The following is a 20381-nucleotide window of genomic DNA, read 5'->3' on the forward strand; positions in this document are numbered from 1 at the left end:
AGGACAATAATTATATCCTCTTATAAAACTGTGGTTAGCTTGGTGTAAAATGTATATTGAATGTATTGGTGAATAAATTGAATAGACATAGCTTCAAAGTACTTCATTTATTCTTTTTAACTACTGATTTGATAAAAGATGTGATTGTAAGATATTCACAACAGTCTCGTCGTTTCTTTTGCCAAACATGTTGAGTCCAGTTCCTCAGATACCTAACGAAATTGCAAGCATTTCCATGTGATAGGATTTAGTATTTTCACATGAGTTGAAAAAGATTCTCCACCACCAAGCTGCCTCTCCAGTACTTTTCCTAGAAATTGTAATCTTTTAAACATTAGTAAAATGCCTGGAAATCCAAAGAAGTCAGAAAAAAATAGGGGGAAAAAATTAAGTTGTGGTCTGTGAAGGAAAGTTAAAGGAGTTGGAATAATTTAACTGGGAAAAGAAAAAAGAATGGTGACTTAAAAATTCTCTTCAAGTTGAAAAAGAGTTGTTGTGAAGAACGTGACATATTTCTTTCTGTGTTCACCTGCATTAATAAAACATTTAAAATTCAAATAGATATAAATAGCATTATTGCCTAAAAGGATAAATAAATAGACTATCAACTATCAATTGTTTTGAATAATTGTGGTATATTGCCCAGGAGTTAACCAGGAAAGCTTTTAAGATTCCTTCCACTCCACGACTGTATGATGATACAGAAACAAGTCTTAGAAAACTTGGAAATCTATGTCTCTTGTCTGCAACTGACTCAAATTAGAGTGATCACCAGTGTTTTTGGAGCCACACATGGAGATGCTAAAATAACATAAATTTGGCATTGAGGAACAAAAGGTAATTAAATTAATTACATCAAGAATAATGTTGGTGTCTGTTCAGCATGAGTAATAAATTCATAAAATTAAAAATTGCTACTTTATCAGCTGGAGACTCTCTCTACATAGAGTATGCTTTTTTTAAAAAATTTTTTAAATCAAAACATGGAAGCTATAATGTTATGTAAGTTTTTGTAGTAAACAATGAGAAATTGTAGTGAAATGAAAGGATGCAAAGTTTTAGAGAAAAAATAGAGAGGAGAAAATAATTTACCTTAATTTTGTGCCTACTGTGTACCAGGGACTCTGGTACATCTCCAGGTTTTTTTATGTGTAATTCTTCCTCATAAAGGCAGTGTGAAGGTGGCTTTATTACTCCCCCTTCCAGGATTTGAACCCAGTTTTTTGTGGTTGAAAATCAGTGCTATTTTTTACTACTATTTTTTTTTTTTTAAATGGCAGATTCTCACCATGTTTTCCAGGCTGGTCTTGAACTCCTGGGCTCAAATGATCCTCCAGCCTCAGCCTCTCAAGTAGGTGGGATTACAGGCACATGCCACCGTGCTGGGCTTACTACATCTTTTTTATTGTTTTCATGTGAGGAAGAAGGAATAAGATATTAAAAAAAAATTGGCACTCATTCCCTAGTGCAGGGAGACAAGGAAGTAATTTTTCTTTTTAATTTGGAAGGTGTGACATATAGAGATACCTAAAAAGATTGAGGAACTCAGTTACAAAAACCTGGAGGTTTCAAGAAATAAGGCATGCAATATGTAGTTTTGTCAATACTATTACACCAGTGTCCTTGGTGCATAATAATTGGGAGAAGCTGGAGTGACAACTATCAATTAATAATGCATGACTGTGCATCATACTTCTTCTTTAAAATTAACATGTTCACATGTTCATTTTAAATTATGAGATCTAGGGCCACATCTTATTCATGGAGCTAGCTTCGTACTTGGGACATGGTAAGTTCCTAATAAATGTGTGTTAAATGTATAAGAAGTGCTTTTGAAGGCATTTCGTTTTTCTTTACCTCTTATTAATTTCAGATCCATACATGTAGGAGGGTGTGCAAATATGATGAAGGTAGAAGTCGCTTTTTTGTATTTTATTTTTTTAGATTTTTTATATTGTATGAAAGCAGTATTTTACTCTTCCTTAAAATGTCTGTAAAGATTTTCTTTTAAACATTCAAAGCATGTTTTTATTTTTACAAGATTTGTATTTAAAAAAAATCTTGTCATATTGTGAAGTTTAGAAGAGTAAGTGAAACTTTAGAGGAAACTTAAGAATGTTATTGAGACCTAGCTTTTGCTTTAGAGATAAAGAATGTGAAGGGCTGAGTTTGGAAGTATAGCCTCCCTTACTCAGTGGAAGATATATCTAATTCAGGGTCTCTGGTCCCAAGGTGGAGTGGTGAAATTACTATGTCTTGCCCACCAGATGGCAGCTGTGCTATGTGCTGCCAAAAGTTCAGACACTCTGAGAGGCTTGTGTGGATAAAGGCAGTCCTTTAAGCATTGAGGCAGCCTCTGAGCTGTCTGCTTTTGCTTCAAAGAAAGCTGAATGTCCAGCTGTGCAGGAATCCCCCAAGTATTAAACCCAGAAGAAGTAGCAGTGTTCAGAATTAAATATACCATCAGTAGCAAGGAGCCAAACTTCAAAAGTAGAGGTACTCGAATTAAAATGCCAACTGTCAAGAATCATCAGAGTTGATTCTAAGGAAAGCCCAATTTGGGGAGGATGGGATCCACCAAAATTCCTAATTCAATTTGAAACTAAGTTAATGAGTCATTGGATCAGTAGATATGGGTAATTTTTACATGACACTTTCAAATATTATAATGTAACTTTTCAGTGACAGAAAACATGCCTGATTTTTCAGAGTGTGAGCTGAGGTATTGAAACTACATTCCATATTTGTGGCACTCATTAAAGTCCTTATGAGGAGTTACCTTATAAGGTGGTTGTGAGAGGATCACTGGAGAGAATACTTCTAAAATTCTTAGCACAGAGGTTGGCACGCAGTATTGAACATGTTTTAGCTATTTTTCTTTAAAAAGCCATTAGTGTTAATACCTTTGATATGCTTTTCAAAGTTGGTGTTCTTCTGATCAAGATGTGTTTTAGCTTTACTGTGTGCATATATATATATAGATATATATATATGTATATGAAATGTAATATTTTCAACATTTAGTCATGTGGCCCTTTATGAAAGTGAAGGTGACTAACAGTTTGAGCCCCTGCTTGGTGCCAAATATTGGGCTAGGTTCTTTATATGTTATCTCAGTCAGTCCTCACAAGAACCCTCTTGATGGGTAATAGTATCTTTAATGTAGCAGGATGGGGACTAAAACTCATGGAGGCTAGTAAAGGAGCACTTTTACTTTAATATCTGTATTTGATCCTCATAAAAAGTCCTGAGTATTGTGGTTTGATACTCTATGTACAGCTCTACCCTGAAAACGAAGTGACTTTCTATTTCCTGTTTATTGAGGTTAAGAAGGATTCCATAACTGCCCAGGGTTATTTTAATCCAGAGTACTTAGCATTTTTCTACTGTTCTACTCTCTTGTCCATTAATGTATTAAAAGATAATTGTTTTTAAAAGGCAAAATCATGAATTTCATATAGATGTTACATGACCATGTGCCAAAGAGTTTATTTAACTTACAAATTATGTAGGGAATCATTAACATATGTAATGGGCTGAAGGAAGAATTTAAAGTATCACTAAAAATAAGCAGTGAGAAATGCTGAGATGAATTTGGGTCTGTCCAGCACAATAGTTACATTCCCTGGGCACAACCAATTTATATTTCTATGGACAAGAATAGTTTGCATTATCTATGTTTTTGCAATTTACAGGATTATCTGTTTTTACAATTTACAGGATTATCAGATAATTTAAAGATAATGAAAAAACAGAGATAACCCCAAGAGGGCTTGACAAGGCACTTAGTAATTTCTTTTCTGTCCATTTCAAGGTATCTCACAGTTTTTTTTCCTTAAAGGGTTTGTCTTCCAGTGACTTAAGTGCTAGGTTATTAAGGGAATATTCCCAAGTCAGAGCAAACAATGTATGACTGAAAAGCTTTTGAAAATTAAGCAACAAAGCAGCAAACCTTCAAACAGAGACAGGTACTATGTTTGATTGTTTAGAGAAGATATGTTCATCTTGTTCTAGACAAAAATTAGTAAACAATTTTCATCATGGACTTTAGATGTAATATACAATGACTATTTTTTTAACAATGGGAATTCTTCCTACAGGACATACACATGAGCCTTTTCTCTAGGTGTAGATATTTCAATATATTGATGTTTACTTTTTGATTCATACACAGATTATCATAACAATCAGTTACAGCAAGAACAAAAAACAAATGGCAATAGAGTAAAAACATTTAGCTGCTTTTCCTCTTGAGAATATTTCTTTTCTTCTGTAACACTGATGTTGATAAATGGCTGCAGTCTACAGACTACTACCTAAATAAGACTGGTTAAAGCTCAGGTGAATCAATACAACCAAGTAAATTAAGAAGGATGGTAGGTTCATGGAAAACATGATTTGCACATCACAGGAATTCATTATATTGAGACTGAACGTGGTTAGTAAGAAATGAGTGATGTGGAACTAAATACTAGATTTATGTTCATGTATATGAATATTCATATAAATAGTTTGTTTAATGTAGTTGCTGCCTCAGCATCCATTTTTAGGCCTGACGTAATATGTGAACTCTACTTCTACTCTGTCACCTTTGGCTTAGTTAAAGCCTTACTTACCCATGTGGTTGTTTGCTGTAAAACCAAGTTGTTCCTCATTTCTTTGACCCCAAACCTAGCACATGCCACAGTGACTGAACATGGTAACATGTAATGGTCAAAACTAGAGTCACGTAAATAGGTTCACCTCTTCAGGAGGGAAGAGGGGAACTTAATTCTTTAAATTAGCCAATCTACAACCCCCACAAGAAAGCCTAAGGGATAATGCCCACAGACCTTAATAAAGGCATACATAGTCCCAGAGATCTCCTTCTCCCTCTCTCCCAGCTGTTCTCTCTCCCAACCTCCCTCCTTCCTTTTCTCCCTCTTCCTTGCCCCACCAAACCCTTGCTGATTGAGCTCCCTACTGCCTCTTTCTTTTGGCACCCATAACCTCCCTGGGAACTGTGACTAATAAAGACTTCTGTTTCATGCATTTGGTTTCACTTCTTTGTGTCTCATTTGGCATAGATACTCTTAACATAGCCTTCTTTTAGGTCAAAGCTATCTTAGAGAGTGGCTGTCTTAACAGGAATAACCTGGATACAGGTCAGGCAAGACCCACACAGGTGTCTGCCTATAAAAACAGTTTACTGTGAGAGGGATACCTAGTCATGTGTCAGACACTTAGGCAGTAGGCATCCTTCAGGATAAAGAGGCATCCCATGGAAGGCACACCGTCAATGTCCACAACCAAATCCCTTGAATTTCTGGACAGGGCAAGGCTGGAGCTTATGGCCACTCTCAAGAAAAATCTCAAGACCAAATTAGAAAGAAAACATTGTAAAAATCACAACACTTGGCTGGGTGTGGTGGCTCATGCCTGTAATCCTAGCACTTTGGGACGCTGAGCGGGGTGGGTCACCTGAGATCAGAAGTTCAAGAGTAGCCTGGCCAACATATCAAAACCCTGTCTCTACTAAAAATACAAAAATTAGCTGGGCCTGGTGGTGGGTGCCTATAATCCCACCTACCCGGGAGGCTGAGGCAGGAGAATCGCTTGAACCTGGGAGGCAGAGGTAGCAGTGAGCTGAGATTGCACCGCTGCACTCCAGCCTGGGCAACAAGAGTGAAACGCAGTCTCAAAAAAAAAAAAAAAAATCACAACACTTGCATACATATGTATCCCATTTATTCTCATGGATGTGGTATAGAAAATCTGAAAGAATAACTTCATGTCATTTAAATGACATTGGAGTTTGTTTTAAACATATATAGGCCTGTTAGTGGAAATTCTCAGTCAAAAAGCCATTTTATAAAGAATGACTTGGACCAAGAGAAAGTTGTCTAGATTTGTTATTTTATGCCTTTGCTTACTTTATTCCTGTTCACCCGTTAGTTTGCACCAATCTGTACAATGGGCTCTGTCCTGTCACCCTTCCAGGAGGCATGGCGTAGTATAGTATTATGGAGATTCAGTCTGGTGCTCTTCCTTTAAGAGGTTGATGTGGAGGTTAGCCTTGTATACCACACAGTAGGCCAGCACTGGCAGACTATCCAGCATAGAAGTTTTACTTCTTTCAATGGTGAACACTTCTATTTGCATTTTTATTTCTTATCAAAGTTATACATTTATAACTACAGCTAGTTCTCGACTTACGGCCACGATTGGTTCTGACAGACTGGTCGTAACACGATTTGGTTGTAAGTTGAGTAGGCTATATGTACAGTACTGTGAAATGATGTTATAAAAATCTTTAAGTCATATTTTATCATAATTTTCTTTCATTATTGTTATATATCAAAATTCTCTTTGTTCATTTTATGCCATTTGTATCATCTCTACACAATTTTGTTTCTAATTTTTACTTTCGTCAGGTTTAAGTAAAACACTGCATTACCAGTACAACTGGTTTAATATTTGCAAAACTTACAAAATTACGAAATACAAGTGCATACAAAAATACAAAATATAGGTGTAAAAAATACCATAGGAAACATTTTCCCAATTGCAAAACATATCAAAATATATAAACAGGTACGAAACATTTTATTGGCCGCTGGTGCTTGGCTGCGGATCGTTGATGTCGTCATCTGAGGCAGCAGTTAGGGTTACCGGAGTTGGTTTTTTTCATAAACATGGTGAGCTTTCTCTGAATTGTATGTCTCTTTTTTTCTTCATAAATTTCACGATATGGATGAAACACATCGTGCGCCATCCGTCAATCCTTGCAAATCGTTCGATGTTTGGGTCCATTGCTTTGAAATGTATAAGAAGTTTATTCAGTAAAGATAAACCGTCTGATAATCCCTTAGTGGTGAACTTTCTTTCTGGCTCCTCCTCTTCTTTCTCTGCTTGTCTTCTTTCTTTTTCCACCACTCTTCCTTCTTCCAGTTCGATTAGCTCTTCATTTGTAAGTTTTCCAGATTCTCTGTCTAGCAACTCTTTGACATCTTCCATTTCACACTCCAAAGAAAGATCTTTAGCGAGTTTTACTATTTTTCCCGAATCGTTTCAAGTTCATGTTCACTGTCAAATCTGTCAAAATCATTAACATAGCACTTAACACAATTTTTCCAGATGCTATTCATGCACTTTGTTTTCACAGCCTCCCAGGTGGTAGCAATATTCTTGATACACATCAAAATGTTGTAGTGTTTCCAAAAATCTCGCAATGTTAGTTCTGAGTCAGCATCTATAGCGGATATTGCTTGAGTGAAGGTGGTTCGGAGATAGTTGGCCTTTAATGTAGCAATCGAACCTTGGTCCATAGGCTGGATAAGTGGAGTCGTGTTTGGCGGAAGAAAAACAAATTTTGCATCTGGATGGAGATCCCCTAGATGTGGTGGGTGTCCAGGCGCATTATCGAGTAGCAATAAAATCTTGAATATCTTCCTCCAAACAATATGCTCGAACTTGAGGAATAAAACTGTTCATGAACCAGTCTTCAAACAATCCTTGTGTCATCCATGCTTTACGTTGAGAACGAAAGTAGACGGGCAGTGTGTGCTTGTTAACATTCTTGAATGCATGCCAGTTGTCTGATAAATTAAGAACCGCTTCAGCTTAAACCCTGCGATGTTCCTGCCAAGCAGCAGAGTTAGCCTATCCTTAAATGCTTTAAATCCCGGCATGCTTTTGGCCTCTTTGTGAATATCAGTGCGTGCTGGCATCCGTTTCCAAAATAATCCAGATTCATCAACATGGAAAATCTGTTCTGCTAGATATCCCTCATCTGTAATTAATTCATCCAGACTATCAACAAACTTACGTGCTCCTTCCTCATCCGCACTCGCTGCTTCTGCAGTCGCTCCAACACTATGCATTTGGAATCTTTTCTTTAAGGAAAGATTCAATCTCTGGATCCAGCCAGCGCTTGCTACAAATTCTTGACTGTAATCTTCTGCAGCAGGCTCCTTCAGAGTCTGAAATAGACTTCTCGCCTTCATCTGCACAGTAAAAAGACTTAATGGTGTCCGTTTTTGAATTTGATCTTCCATCCAAATATATAGCAATTTCTCCATTTTGTGGATTGGCCCGCTTCGTTGCTTTGTTATAACTGTTGATCGCATGGGTGCAGAACCTTTCACAGCTTCACGAATTCTTTATCTTTCAAAATCGTCAACACAGTCGAGTGTGATAACTTCGTATCACGTGCGATCACATTCACTTTCTTTTCCCCTACGTACTGCTTAATTACCTTCATTTTCGTGTCGAGATCAATGGCCTTTCTTTCCTTCTTGGCAGGCTGAGGCGTAGACAAAGACAATTTCCTCTTGGTAGACATCTTGGGAGGGGTTTGATGAAAAATATCCAAGACACAAAACACAAATTGCTGTACGGAGTCTGGGATAACAGTTGAAATGGTGCACGCAGAGATGGTAGTGCTGCTGGAAGCTGGTCTGCACTGTCGTATGCCCAGCTGGGCAACATTTGCGCTGCCAGATGCGGAGCAGTCGTGGCTAGCGATTGCGGTCGTAAAGTCGAATGGTCGTAAGTTGCATAGGTCGTAAGTCAATCAATACCTGCATAGCCAATACCTTCTCCCCTTTGCCCAGCTCTTGGAAACCATGGATTCACTTTCAGTGGCTGTAGTGTTTTTTTCTAGAATTTTATGTAAATGGAATCTTATGGTCTGGCATGTTTGATCTACTTCTTTTACTTAGCAAAATGATTCTGAGACTCATTATTGTTGCCTGAATCAGTAGTTTGTTTTTCATTGCTGAGCAGTATTTCATTGTATATGTATACCACACTTTGTGTATATATTCACCAGATAATAGACATTTATTTCCAGTTTCTGGTTATTATGGATATAAGTTATATAAACATTCATGTACAGTCTTCTTGCAGGAGATACTTTTTTATTTTTCCTAGTTAAATTGCCAGCTTGTATGGTAATTGTATGTTAATAAGAAATTACCAACTCCTTTCAAAAGTAGCTGTACCATGTTGTATTCCTAACAACTATATATGAGGATTCTAGTTGCTCTGTATTCTGGTTTGTGCTTGGTATTATTAGTCTTAAATTTTAGCTATACCAGTGTGTTTACTTTCTGCATTTAATTTGCATTTTTCTAATGACTATTGATGTTGGACATCTTTTCAGATACTGATATGCTACTCATATACCTTTTGTGGTATAGTGTGTTTTCAAATTTATTTTCTGTTGGGCACTTGAAATCTAGAGTTGCAAGAATTTTTTACATATTCTGGGTGCAATATATTCACTGGATCTCAGTCAAAGGTTGAGAAGCAAGTATAAATATAATATACAATATATTCAGAGGAATACAATATATCCAGATGTATGTCTTGCACATATTTTCTCCCAATCTAATAGCTTGCGTTTTCATTTTCTTAGTGGTGGAACTTTGAATGAACAAGTTTTAAATTTTGCTAAGTCCACTTTGTTAATTTCCTTTATTTGGCTCATGCTTTTCAAGTCTTTCCTAAGAAATCTGTGCCTGCTTATCTCAATGACAAGATTTTCACCTATGTTTTCTTTTAGGAGTTTCATCATTTTAGTTCTTACATTGGGTCCATTTGTCCCATTTTGAGCTCTTTTTTCTTTTCTTTTTTTTTTTTTTTTAAATAAAACATACTCTAGAAGCTAAGAGTTGAGGTTCGTTTATTTTAAATGGATATCCAGTTGTTCCAGTACTCTTTATCCAAAGACTATCCTTTCTTCATTGAATACTTTGAATTAGAAAGGATAGTCTTTTGTCAAAAATTAATCAACCACATATGCGGGGGTGCATTTCTGCATTCTCTACTCTATTTCATTGATTTGCTTGCCAAAATATACCATCTTGACTACTGTAGCTTTATATCAAGCCTTGAAACCAGATAGTGTAAATTTTTCCAGCTTTGTTCTCTTTAAAAATTGCTTTGGCCAATCTAGGTTCTTTCATTTTTCCTTTTTAAATTGCTAAACCAGCAACTAGAGACTATTGCTTTGAGTGCCTGGCTTGGAATTTCCCCCCACTGTGTAAATTTTTGTCTGTGCCAGATAAGTATTCTTCGGCCTTATATTCCTGGGTGAAAAGAGAAACCATAGAAAGATGAAGAAGTCAAGCCAGCTGGTACCTAGAGGCAGTGTGCAGAAGCCTGCTAGAGAGAACTACACACAATGACCCTGCCCATTTGTAAAGCAGTCCGTCGTTACCTTAGACACTCAAATTGGTATTTTGCTATTTTAGGAGGCCAAGAGCAGAAAAGGTTTTTCTAGCATGACAAAAGAAACAGTTATCTTCCATTAGTTCGGTATCTTGTACTACTCAGAAGTTACTTAGTTTGTGGCTACTTCTGATTTCACACAATCTTTTTGAAACAATGGTAGGTAAGATTGAACACTCTTGTTGCCTTGCTTGGAGTTTGATTTCCAGTGGTTTAATCTCAAATACCTGTGATTTACATTTGGCTAACACTTACCTATATAAATCTTCTTATAGACACCATTGTAATCCAGTGGCTACATAGCTATATCATGAAGGCTTATTTTTCTTTCCTGTTTCTTTTTATTGCTATAGATATTAATTGCAATCACTCAGGTGTATAGACAGACACAGGCACTATTTCTCTAATTTTGTATGTCAGGACATTAATTTCCATTTATATAATAAATTTGTTCTTTGAAATTTACAAGGTTGATAACAGTTTTTACATGTAATTCTTAAGTAGCTTAGTTAGCTTCTCAACTTTTTTTTGTTATTGCCTTCTGCTAATGAGAGAAATTAAATACTAAGGAATAATGTTTTGCCAGATAGCACTGAGTTTAGAGGACCCCAAACCATTGTATATTTAAGATTTTTTGCGCTCCAAAAACCAATTTTTGTCCTTTGGGATTAATATTGCTCTCTTGAGAATGCCTGGTATAATTGATGCAAAAGAGGTAATTTTGTAACAATTACAATGATAATAAATTTCCTTTCTTGAGTAGCTGTTATGTAATAGGCACTGTATTATGTGCTTAGCACATTTTATGATTTAGTGCTCCTAAAGGCCATAGGAGGAATGTATTATTTCTGTTTTCTGAATGAAGAAACTGATAAAGTTTAACTTACCTAAAATCAAGTTTCAGAGTCTAGATCTCAAGATGATTGTGTGTGACCTTGAAGATCTACTACTCTCTTCTCCTCACAAATATACTATTCACATTCACAAAAAAGTCAAGCCATTTTGTGACTAGAGAGACATAATTTGTTGAGGTACTACATGTCAATGTACTGATTTGCAGAAATGGTTCAGTCTTCTCTGTTTGGCATCATTTATAGATTATTAAAGATTTTTCTAGCCTGCGAATACTCTACTGGGAAGAACAGTTGACATATGATGATTAGGAACTCTGTAAATATAAAAAGCGATAATTCTAGAGAGGACTTTGACAATCACAAGGTGAAAACTTTTTTATTTTTTTGAAGGAATTTAGGCACAGTTTTCCTATATGCTGATACTCCTGAAGAACTTTTCATGGGTTCACTGTTTATATATATTTTCCTCTCAACATATTTAACCAATTTAAAAAGGTAAAAATTATATAACATGTAGTAAAAAATTAGATAGTGTAGGCAAGTATAAACTAAACAATGTCTTCCTTCTCCCATCTCCAACTTCTAAACTTTATTTATAAAGGTATCTTAAGGTGTTTTTTTCTAAATTTTAAATGTGCATAGCAGCATGTGTACATATATTTATGAATATAATTTTTTATAAAACTGAGATAATAGTATCCAATTTGTACCATATTTTGCCTTACTTATTCCTTTAAAATAGTTGTGTATTGCACTGAGTCAAAATTTAACTCATTCTGTATTTAAAGTGACATGATTGTATCTAAATATTCACTACTTGGATAAGGAGACTTTTGAAGAATGTTCTTAGTACACATAGTTTGGGTCTTTCTGAGTATATTTGTATAGTAAATTACAGGAGTAAAATAGTTACATTAAAGATTTGTACATTATAAAATTTCCTAGATATTCTCAAGCTGCCATTCCATAAAGGTATATGAATACGAAACTTCACTGATGTCAAACTATGTGTGAGAAAGCCCATTTCTTCACAGTCTTATAATACTAGGTATTTTAAAACTAAAGATTTTTGTCACTCTGATAGATGAAAAACAATGTTTTGATTTGTCTTTTTCTTAGTTATAAGGGAGGTTGAGCATATTATCTGTTTCTTGATCACTTGTGTTTCTTTCTCTTTTTAAAATAAATTCCCTATTCATATTCTTGTCCATTATTCCATTGTGATATCCATGTTTAGTGTTGTTTTACTGATTATATGAATTGTTTGCAAATAAAGGAAATTTGTCCTTTTTCATTTGTGTGGCAGTTTAAAACAGTTTTACCATTCGAGTTATGACTTTTACGAGTTTTATTAATGTTTAAAAAAATCAACTTATTGAAGTATAATTTACATAAAGAGATGTATGCATTTTAAATGTACAATTTGATGAGTTTTGATGGTTGGATTCACCTGTATAAGTACCATCTCAATCAAGGTACAGAGCAGTTCTAGCATCCCAAATAGTTTCTTCATGTTTTCTGAAGATAATTCCACTATTCCTGGCCCTAGGAAAGAACTAATTCGCTTTTAGTTACTACAGATAAGCTTGCCTTTTCTAGCAGTTCTCCTGTGGAAACATAAAGTATATACTCCTGTTACTAGGGTTTTGATGAGCATAAAGCTTAAGATTCATCCAGATTGTTACATCTGTTAGTACAGGTATTGATCGACTTATGACCTATGCAACTTAACGACCATTCAACTTTACGACCACAATCGCTAGCCACGACTGCTCCGCTGTAGATTTTTGGAAACACTACAATGTTTTGATGTGTATCAAGAATATCGCTACCGCCTGGGAGGCTGTGACGACAAAGTGCATGAATAGCATCTGGAAAAATTGTGTTAAGCGCTATGTTAATGATTTTGACGGATTTGACAGTGAACATGAACTTGAAACAATTCGGGAAAAATAGTAAAACTCGCTAAAGACCTTTCTTTGGAGTGTGAAATGGAAGATGTCAAAGAGTTGCTAGACAGAGAATCTGGAGAACTTACAAATGAAGAGCTAATCGAACTGGAAGAAGGAAGAGTGGCGGAAAAAGAAAGAAGACAAGCAGAGAAAGAAGAGGAGGAGCCAGAAAGAAAGTTCACCACTAAGGGATTATCAGACGGTTTATCTTTACTGAATAAACTTCTTATACATTTCAAAGCAATGGACCCAAACATCGAACGATTTGCAAGGATTGAACGGATGGCGCACGATGTGTTTCGTCCATATCGTGAAATTTATGAAGAAAAAAAGAGACATACAATTCAGAGAAAGCTCACCATGTTTATGAAAAAACCAACTCCGGTAACCCCAACTGCTGCCTCAGATGACAACATCAATGATCCGCAGCCAAGTACCAGCGGCCAATAAAATGTTTCGTACCTGTTTATATATTTTGATATGTTTTGCAATTGGGAAAATGTTTCCTATGGTATTTTTTACACCTGTATTTTGTATTTTTGTATGCACCTGTATTTTGTAATTTTGTATGTTTTGTAAATATTAAACCAGTTGTACTGGTAATAAAGTGTTTTACTTAAACCTGACGAATGTAAAAATTAGAAACAAAATGGTGTAGAGATGATACAAATGGCATAAAATGAACAAAGGAAATTATGATATGTAACAATAATGAAAGAAAATTATGATAAAATATGACTTAAAGATTTTTATAACATCATTTCACAGTACTGTACATATAGCCTACTCAACTTACAACCAAATTGTGTTACGACCAATCTGTGGGAACCAATCGTGGTCGTAAGCCAAGCACTAGCTGTAGTTTGTGCCTTTTAATTGTGGAGTTGTATTCATTATGCAACACATTTGATCTGTACAATCACCTCTTGTTTGCTGGGGCTTCTGTAACAGATTACCACAAATTAAGTAACTTAAAACAACAGATTTAGTCTCACAATTCTGAAGCTAGAAGTCTGAATGCTATCTCTAAAGGCTCTAGGGGAAGATCCTTTCTCACCTCTTCTCTGGCTTCTGGTGGTTGCCTGCAGTTCTTGGCGTTCCTTGGCTTGCAGCAGGATAGGTGGAATGTCTGATACATGCTCATGTAGCACTCTTCCTGTCTCTGTATCTCTTCTCTTCTTATAAGTACACTAGTCACCCACAACCATTTGCTTTCTTGCCACAGAGAATTCATGTCCTTATGTGCAAAATGCATTTATCCCATCCCAACATTCCCAAAAGTTTTAGCCATTCCACCATCAACTTTAAATTCAAAATATCATCTAAATGTAATAATATTCACCAAGTCCCAAATCTCATTTGATATATTATCAAAATTAAAAGTGGGTGAGATTCTGGGTATAATGCATCTTGGATCAAAATTCTCCATTCACAGATGTGTGAAACTAGAAAACAAATTATTTGCTTCTAAAATACAATGATGGGACAGGCATAGGATGAGCATTCCCATTCCAAAAGGAAGAAATTGAAAGGAAAATAGGGGTAACGTGTTCCAAGCAAGTTAGAAACCTAGCAGGGAAGATTTCGTTAAATTTCAAGGCCTAAGAGTGATCCTGGGGCTTACTGCTTTGTTCTCTGGGTCCTACTCTGGTGGCCGCCCACTCTCTCAGCCCCTGAGGCAGTAGCTCCATCCTCTCTGCCCTCAGAATCATTTGTTCCACCTTTTGTCCCATCTCTGTTTCTTTCATCTGATGAAATAATATTCTCTGAAACCTTGTTGGTCTTCTGTGGATGCCAAAGGGATCCATACCATTAGGCACAAGAGTTCTCTAGAGATCTTTACTTGTAACCCCATCTCTATTCCTGGCTTCTGTTGAGATAGCTGATTGGATCAATGAATCACATGCTTAATACTGTTACCAAGAGGTTGTTCAGGCACACCCTTGGACTTAGAATTTTGTCTGTTCCCATATTTTCTCCCATAGCATTCTGAGAAAACTGGGTTAGATGCTGTAAAAACTCCAGAAATCTTCTCTCTTACTTGTCTTTTGGCTTCTACTTTATAAGATTATTGCATAAAGTTTTGTACTTTCTTTAATTTCTGCTGATGTTTTTCTTTTTCTTTTGGCTTGTTGTTCTCTTCTTCCTCCTCACTCTCTCCTTCTCCTCCTCCCCCTCCCTTCTTTTCTTTCTCCTTCTTCTAATTTTTCTTGTTGGTTTTTCTGTGATCTGACCTCACTTCACTAAAATCTTACATTAATAATATTCTGATGTTTTTCTCTTTTGGTATGTTGGCCTACTACCTCATATAGATTACAGGCTAATGGAAGACCATGAAATCATTTTACATTTTTCGTCTACTCCTCCCTAGAAAGTGGTCAGCTAGTAAACTCAATGACTCGTTGGCTTTCTATTGATTGAAATGTAAGTTATAAACTGAAAGATGAATCTTAGTTCATGATCTTTAGATTCAGTTTTTATGGTACTTCTTTGCGAGATTAAGATTTTAACAATTTAATGATTTAGGGAGGCGCAAAAGCCTATAGTAAACAGACATCATATTTCATCATTTTCATTTTATTTCCATTCCTTCACTTTTCAGCCCTTCCATCCTAGTTGTTGGAAAATGCAATTTCTTTCTTGATTGACTTGGTCCGTGCACATTTAACAAGTATTGATTCTTCCCTGAACTCTTTTGCTGCATTTCTAAGACAGAAGTGTGTTAGTTCATTTTATTAAAACAAGAACTAACATATCAGGTCACTACAGAACATAGCTAGAATTTTTCTAGATCTATAGTTTGTAATTGCAATTTAACTTTTTCTGTCACTGTTAAAGACAGACCATCCTCTACTATTTTTTTAAAATTATGTTTTTATTTACTGATCATCTAACAAGATGACTTGGTAGCCTAACATGGCTTTCCACCATGTATAGGGCAAACAAAATATAGTTTTTTCTCTTTTAAAGTAGATTTTTTACGAATAGGCCAGGTGCAGTGGCTCATGCCTCTTATCCCAGCACTTTGGGGGACCAAGGTGGGTAGATCATTTGAGGTCAGGAGTTAGAGAACCACTTGACCAACATAATGAAACCCTGTCTCTACTAAAATACAAAAATTAGCTGGGCATGGTGGCAGGCACCTGAAATCTCAGCTACTCAAGAGGCTGAGGCAGGAGAATCGCTTGAATCCAGGAGGTGGAGGTTGCAGTGAGTCAAGATTGTACCACTGCACTCCAGCCTGGGCAACGGAATGAGATCCCCTCTTAAAAAAATAAATAAAAATAAAAAAATACAAATACAAACATACATTAATTTAATGTTCATTTATTGTACCATATAAATAAAATTTAAATCTAGTCTTTGGTTATTTATTTTAATGATGAAAATGGCAAATACATTTTAGTTCAAAGTTTGAAGAGAGGAAAACACAGTCTAATGAATAGGATGCCATTTAAGTCAATAATTCTTAATTTTATTGCCTTGTAGTCTTACTTCTTTTATATAGTATTGAGTGTATTCCCTAAATTCTCATTACTTCACTTTTCTCCCCTTCTCCTTTTCCTTCTCCTCCTCCTCCTTCTTCTTTTATTTTTTTTGCTGAGACAGAGTCTTGCTCTGTTGCCCAGGCTAGGGTGTAGTGTACCAAGATCATAGCTTACAGTAACCTCAAATTCTTGGGCTTAAGCAATTCTTCCACCTCAGCCTTCCAAGTAGCTAGGACTACTGGCATGTGCCGCCACACCTGGCTTTCATTTTTCTTACAGATCAGCTTTCTGATTGATATGGTTTGGCTCTGTGTCCCCGCCCAAATCTCATCTTGAATTGTAATTCCCAGGTGTTGAGGGAGTGAGGGGACCTGGTGGGAAGTGGTTGGATTATGGGGATGGTTTCCTCCATGCTGTTCTCAGGATAGTGAGTTCTCATGAGAGCTGATGTTTATAAAAGTGTTTGGCAGCTCCTCTCTCTTTCTCTCTCTCTCTCTCTCTCTCTCGTCTCTCTTGCCTTGTAAAGAAGGTACTTGCTTCCTTTGCCTTCTGCCAGGATTGTAAGTTTCCGGAGGCCCTCTCAGCCATGTGGAACTGTGAGCCAATTAAACCTCTTTTATTTATAAATTACCTACTCTCAGGTTGTAGCTTTATAGCAATGTGAAAATCAAATAATATCCTGATGTTTACCCTAAAAAAAACTTGGAAAAATTAAATTGAAATCCTAGGACATATCATACTGCTATTCAGGTACTATAATGTTTAGTCAGTCTCAGTTACATTCACAGTGAGCCATGTATTTTCTAGCGTTGTTTTCATTTGTTTCTAGGTGATACAAAATTTACTTCTGTTTGTAGGATTTAGTTACTTTATTTATTGGGGAATACTTAAAATAATAAGTGAATAAATTATAGACAGCTTCTCAAATTCTCATCTGATTCCAGTTTATATTCTTAATTATTATACAAATTTTTATTTTAGAAAATAAATATCTAAACTCAAAAAAAATCCTAAAAGCCATTAATTCTGAATGCACATGTTACATGCTAGAGCTGAGAATATTGGAGATACTTTGTCAAAATATTGGGAGCATCAAAGAAGTTGTTTAGTTACTCTCTTGGAGTCCAGGTATGACCAACTGAAATATGCTAATTATTACCACTCTAGCCACCTCACTAAAGATCTTCTTGGAAATATTCTCACTATTATATTGTAGTAATTTTATTGAGCATTTTTAAATTCCAAATATACATCTTCTGTTATGGCACTTTTTCAGAGCAGAGAAAGAGTAAGTTTGATCTATCCTGAACTCTCCTAGTTTTATGACGACCTTCTGTTCTGAGTCTTCCATTTCTATCAGTTGCCATAATGCTGTATGTTATTTTTTCTTTTACAGGTAGTAACTGGAAAGTTTTTATAATCACCAGTGACTTGCCAGATGCAGGGACCAGCTCACAGATTTATATTATTCTATATGGACAACATAGAAGTTCAGCTCCCATATATCTTTATGGAACAGATGGGGCTCGATTTCAGCATGGCCAGGAAGACATATTTACTGTAAGTAATAAAATTGAGTATAAGTGATACAGCTAGTAGGTACTTTGGAATGAACATAGTCCATCCCTTTAATAACACCATGTTCCCTGTAGAAGATCATTCAAAAGTAATTTATGGATGTTTTTGCTCAAGCAGATTTAACACAAGTTAATCTGCAATATGAGAAGAGACAATAGCTAGAGAGAAGTACAAGATGGTCAACATTTATTTTTATGTGGACAGACATCAGGAGAAAGGGCTTATACCTTTCTGGCTCTACAGATAAGGCTCAAAGTCAAGCTCAAAAAGGGAAAAATAAAATTATCAAACAAGGACAGCAAAGAAGTTGTCATCAAGTTGTTAATTATTGGTTTTTATTAGTTATTGGTTATCAAGTTATTAGACCATGGTTAGACACAGAGAGATCAGTATCTAGAGGGAAACAAAGATGAAGCAGGGACACTAGTGCCATGTTGTTAAACTGAAGTCAGAAATATTAGGAAACAAAGGCAAGACTTGAAATGGGTCAAGCACCTAGCACTTATAGGTGCTTAGTACTGTTTGTTGAGTAAATTAATGGATGCACAGAAGGATTGACTGGAACCAGGTGGAGACAGAGTAAACTGACAATGAAAAGAGAGTGTCCTTAAGTATTGCAAGTCTTCACAGGACAGCCGCCTCCATGTGATCCTGGGCATTTGGTTTACTACAGCCACAGGAGAGACTGAACCATGTGGAAACATTGTTCCAATTAGATTAATCCATCTTTTCTATCATATATGAGTTAATATTTAAAGATACTCTTATGTTTGTAGTCACTAAAAGTAGACTTTGTCATTATTTTCCGTAAGAAATAAAAAGTCTGAACTGTTTTAGTTTTGCTATTTTAGTGTTTCATGTTTACTTTTAAATTGAATTGTATATTCATATAGTTTATAGGGCTAAATAATTTTCATAAGTAATATGAAAGGAACACCCTTTACCCCTCATTTTCTTTTCTTTTTCCTTTTTTTAAAATTATTTAAGTTCTGGAGTACATGTGCAGAATGTGCAGGTTTGTTACATAGGTATACACGTGCCATGGTTTAGCCCCTCATTTTCATAGTTTGATGCTTCTTTTTTTCTTAATGCTGCTACTAAATTTCAGCTCTTTGTGTTGTCACTTTTGCTTGAGCGCTGGGATGGCTACATTGATCTCTCATTTGTAGAGGTGATGGGTTCATTAAATGCAGTAATTTCATGCCAATTTTGATCACAACTTTGTTTGTTCTGATGAACTGTTTTTTGCAAGGGTTCTTAGGCAGACTTTGTTTTACATCTTCCTTGCTTTTTTCCCTGTACTTTCTTTGCATAGACCTTTCTTTTTTTCTTTCTTAGGGTAAAATACACAAAAGTAACCATTAAAAAATTTTAAATTGTACAATTTAGTGGCATATAGTACATTCACAGTGTTGTTCAACAATCACTATCTACTTTTATAACATTTTATTCGCTCCAAAAGAAAACCCTGTCATGTAGTCACTCCCTGATGCCTTTCTCCCAACCCCCAGCAACCTCTAATACACTTTCTCCTTCCTTCCTTTTCCCTCCCTCCCTCACTACCTTCCTTCCTTCCTATTTGGATGTTTTAAATTTTTTCTTGTTGTTGAATTGCTCTACCTAGGACTTTCAGTACAGTGTTGAATAGAAGTGGGAAAAATTATTATCCTTGTCTTAGTCCTGATTTTGGGGGAAAGCTTTCCATCTTTTACCATTGAATATGATGTTATCAATGGATTTTTCTCATGATAAGTGCTGTTTATCATATTCAGGAAGTTCTTTCAATTTCTAGTTTGTTGAATTTTTTTTGTTGTTAATCATGAAAGGGCATTGGATTTTGGTGCGCGTGCGCACGTGTGTGTGGTTTTCTGGCATCAGTTGAGATGACTGTGTTTTTCCCCTCTATTTTATTTATGTGATATATTACATTGATATATATAGAACCAATTTCCATTCCTGGGCTAAATCTTAATTTGTTATGATGAATGATTTTTTTCATATGCTTCTGGATTCATTAGCTAGTTTTGTTGAAGAGGTTTGCATCTTTACAAGGCACAGTGGTTCATAGTTTTCTTTTCTTGTTATGTCTTTGTCTGGCTTTGTTATCAGCATAATGCTGACCTTGCAGAATGAGTTAAAAAGTATTTCTACCTCAGGCCGGGCGCGGTGGCTCAAGCTTGTAATCCCAGCACTTTGGGAGGCCGAGGCGGGTGGATCACGAGGTCAAGAGATCGAGACCATCCTGGTCAACATGGTGAAACCCTGTCTCTACTAAAAATACGAAAAATTAGCTG

The 20381-nt window shown here is 35.9% G+C and overlaps 1 protein-coding gene across 1 annotated transcript in view; it reads left to right on the top strand.

Annotated features, from left to right (window-relative positions):
* The window catches only part of RP1 (RP1 axonemal microtubule associated), a 262671-nt gene that overhangs the window by 14776 nt on the left and 227514 nt on the right, over nt 1-20381 (top strand). Inside the window, exon 4 of the mRNA XM_037739712.1 lies at nt 17906-18069. Within this exon, the coding sequence (XP_037595640.1) occupies nt 17906-18069 (164 nt within the window). The remainder of the gene's footprint in view (nt 1-17905; nt 18070-20381) is intronic.

This window comes from Cebus imitator, unplaced genomic scaffold (genome assembly GCF_001604975.1).
Source record: "Cebus imitator isolate Cc_AM_T3 unplaced genomic scaffold, Cebus_imitator-1.0 Scaffold73, whole genome shotgun sequence".
Lineage (NCBI taxonomy): Eukaryota > Metazoa > Chordata > Mammalia > Primates > Cebidae > Cebus > Cebus imitator.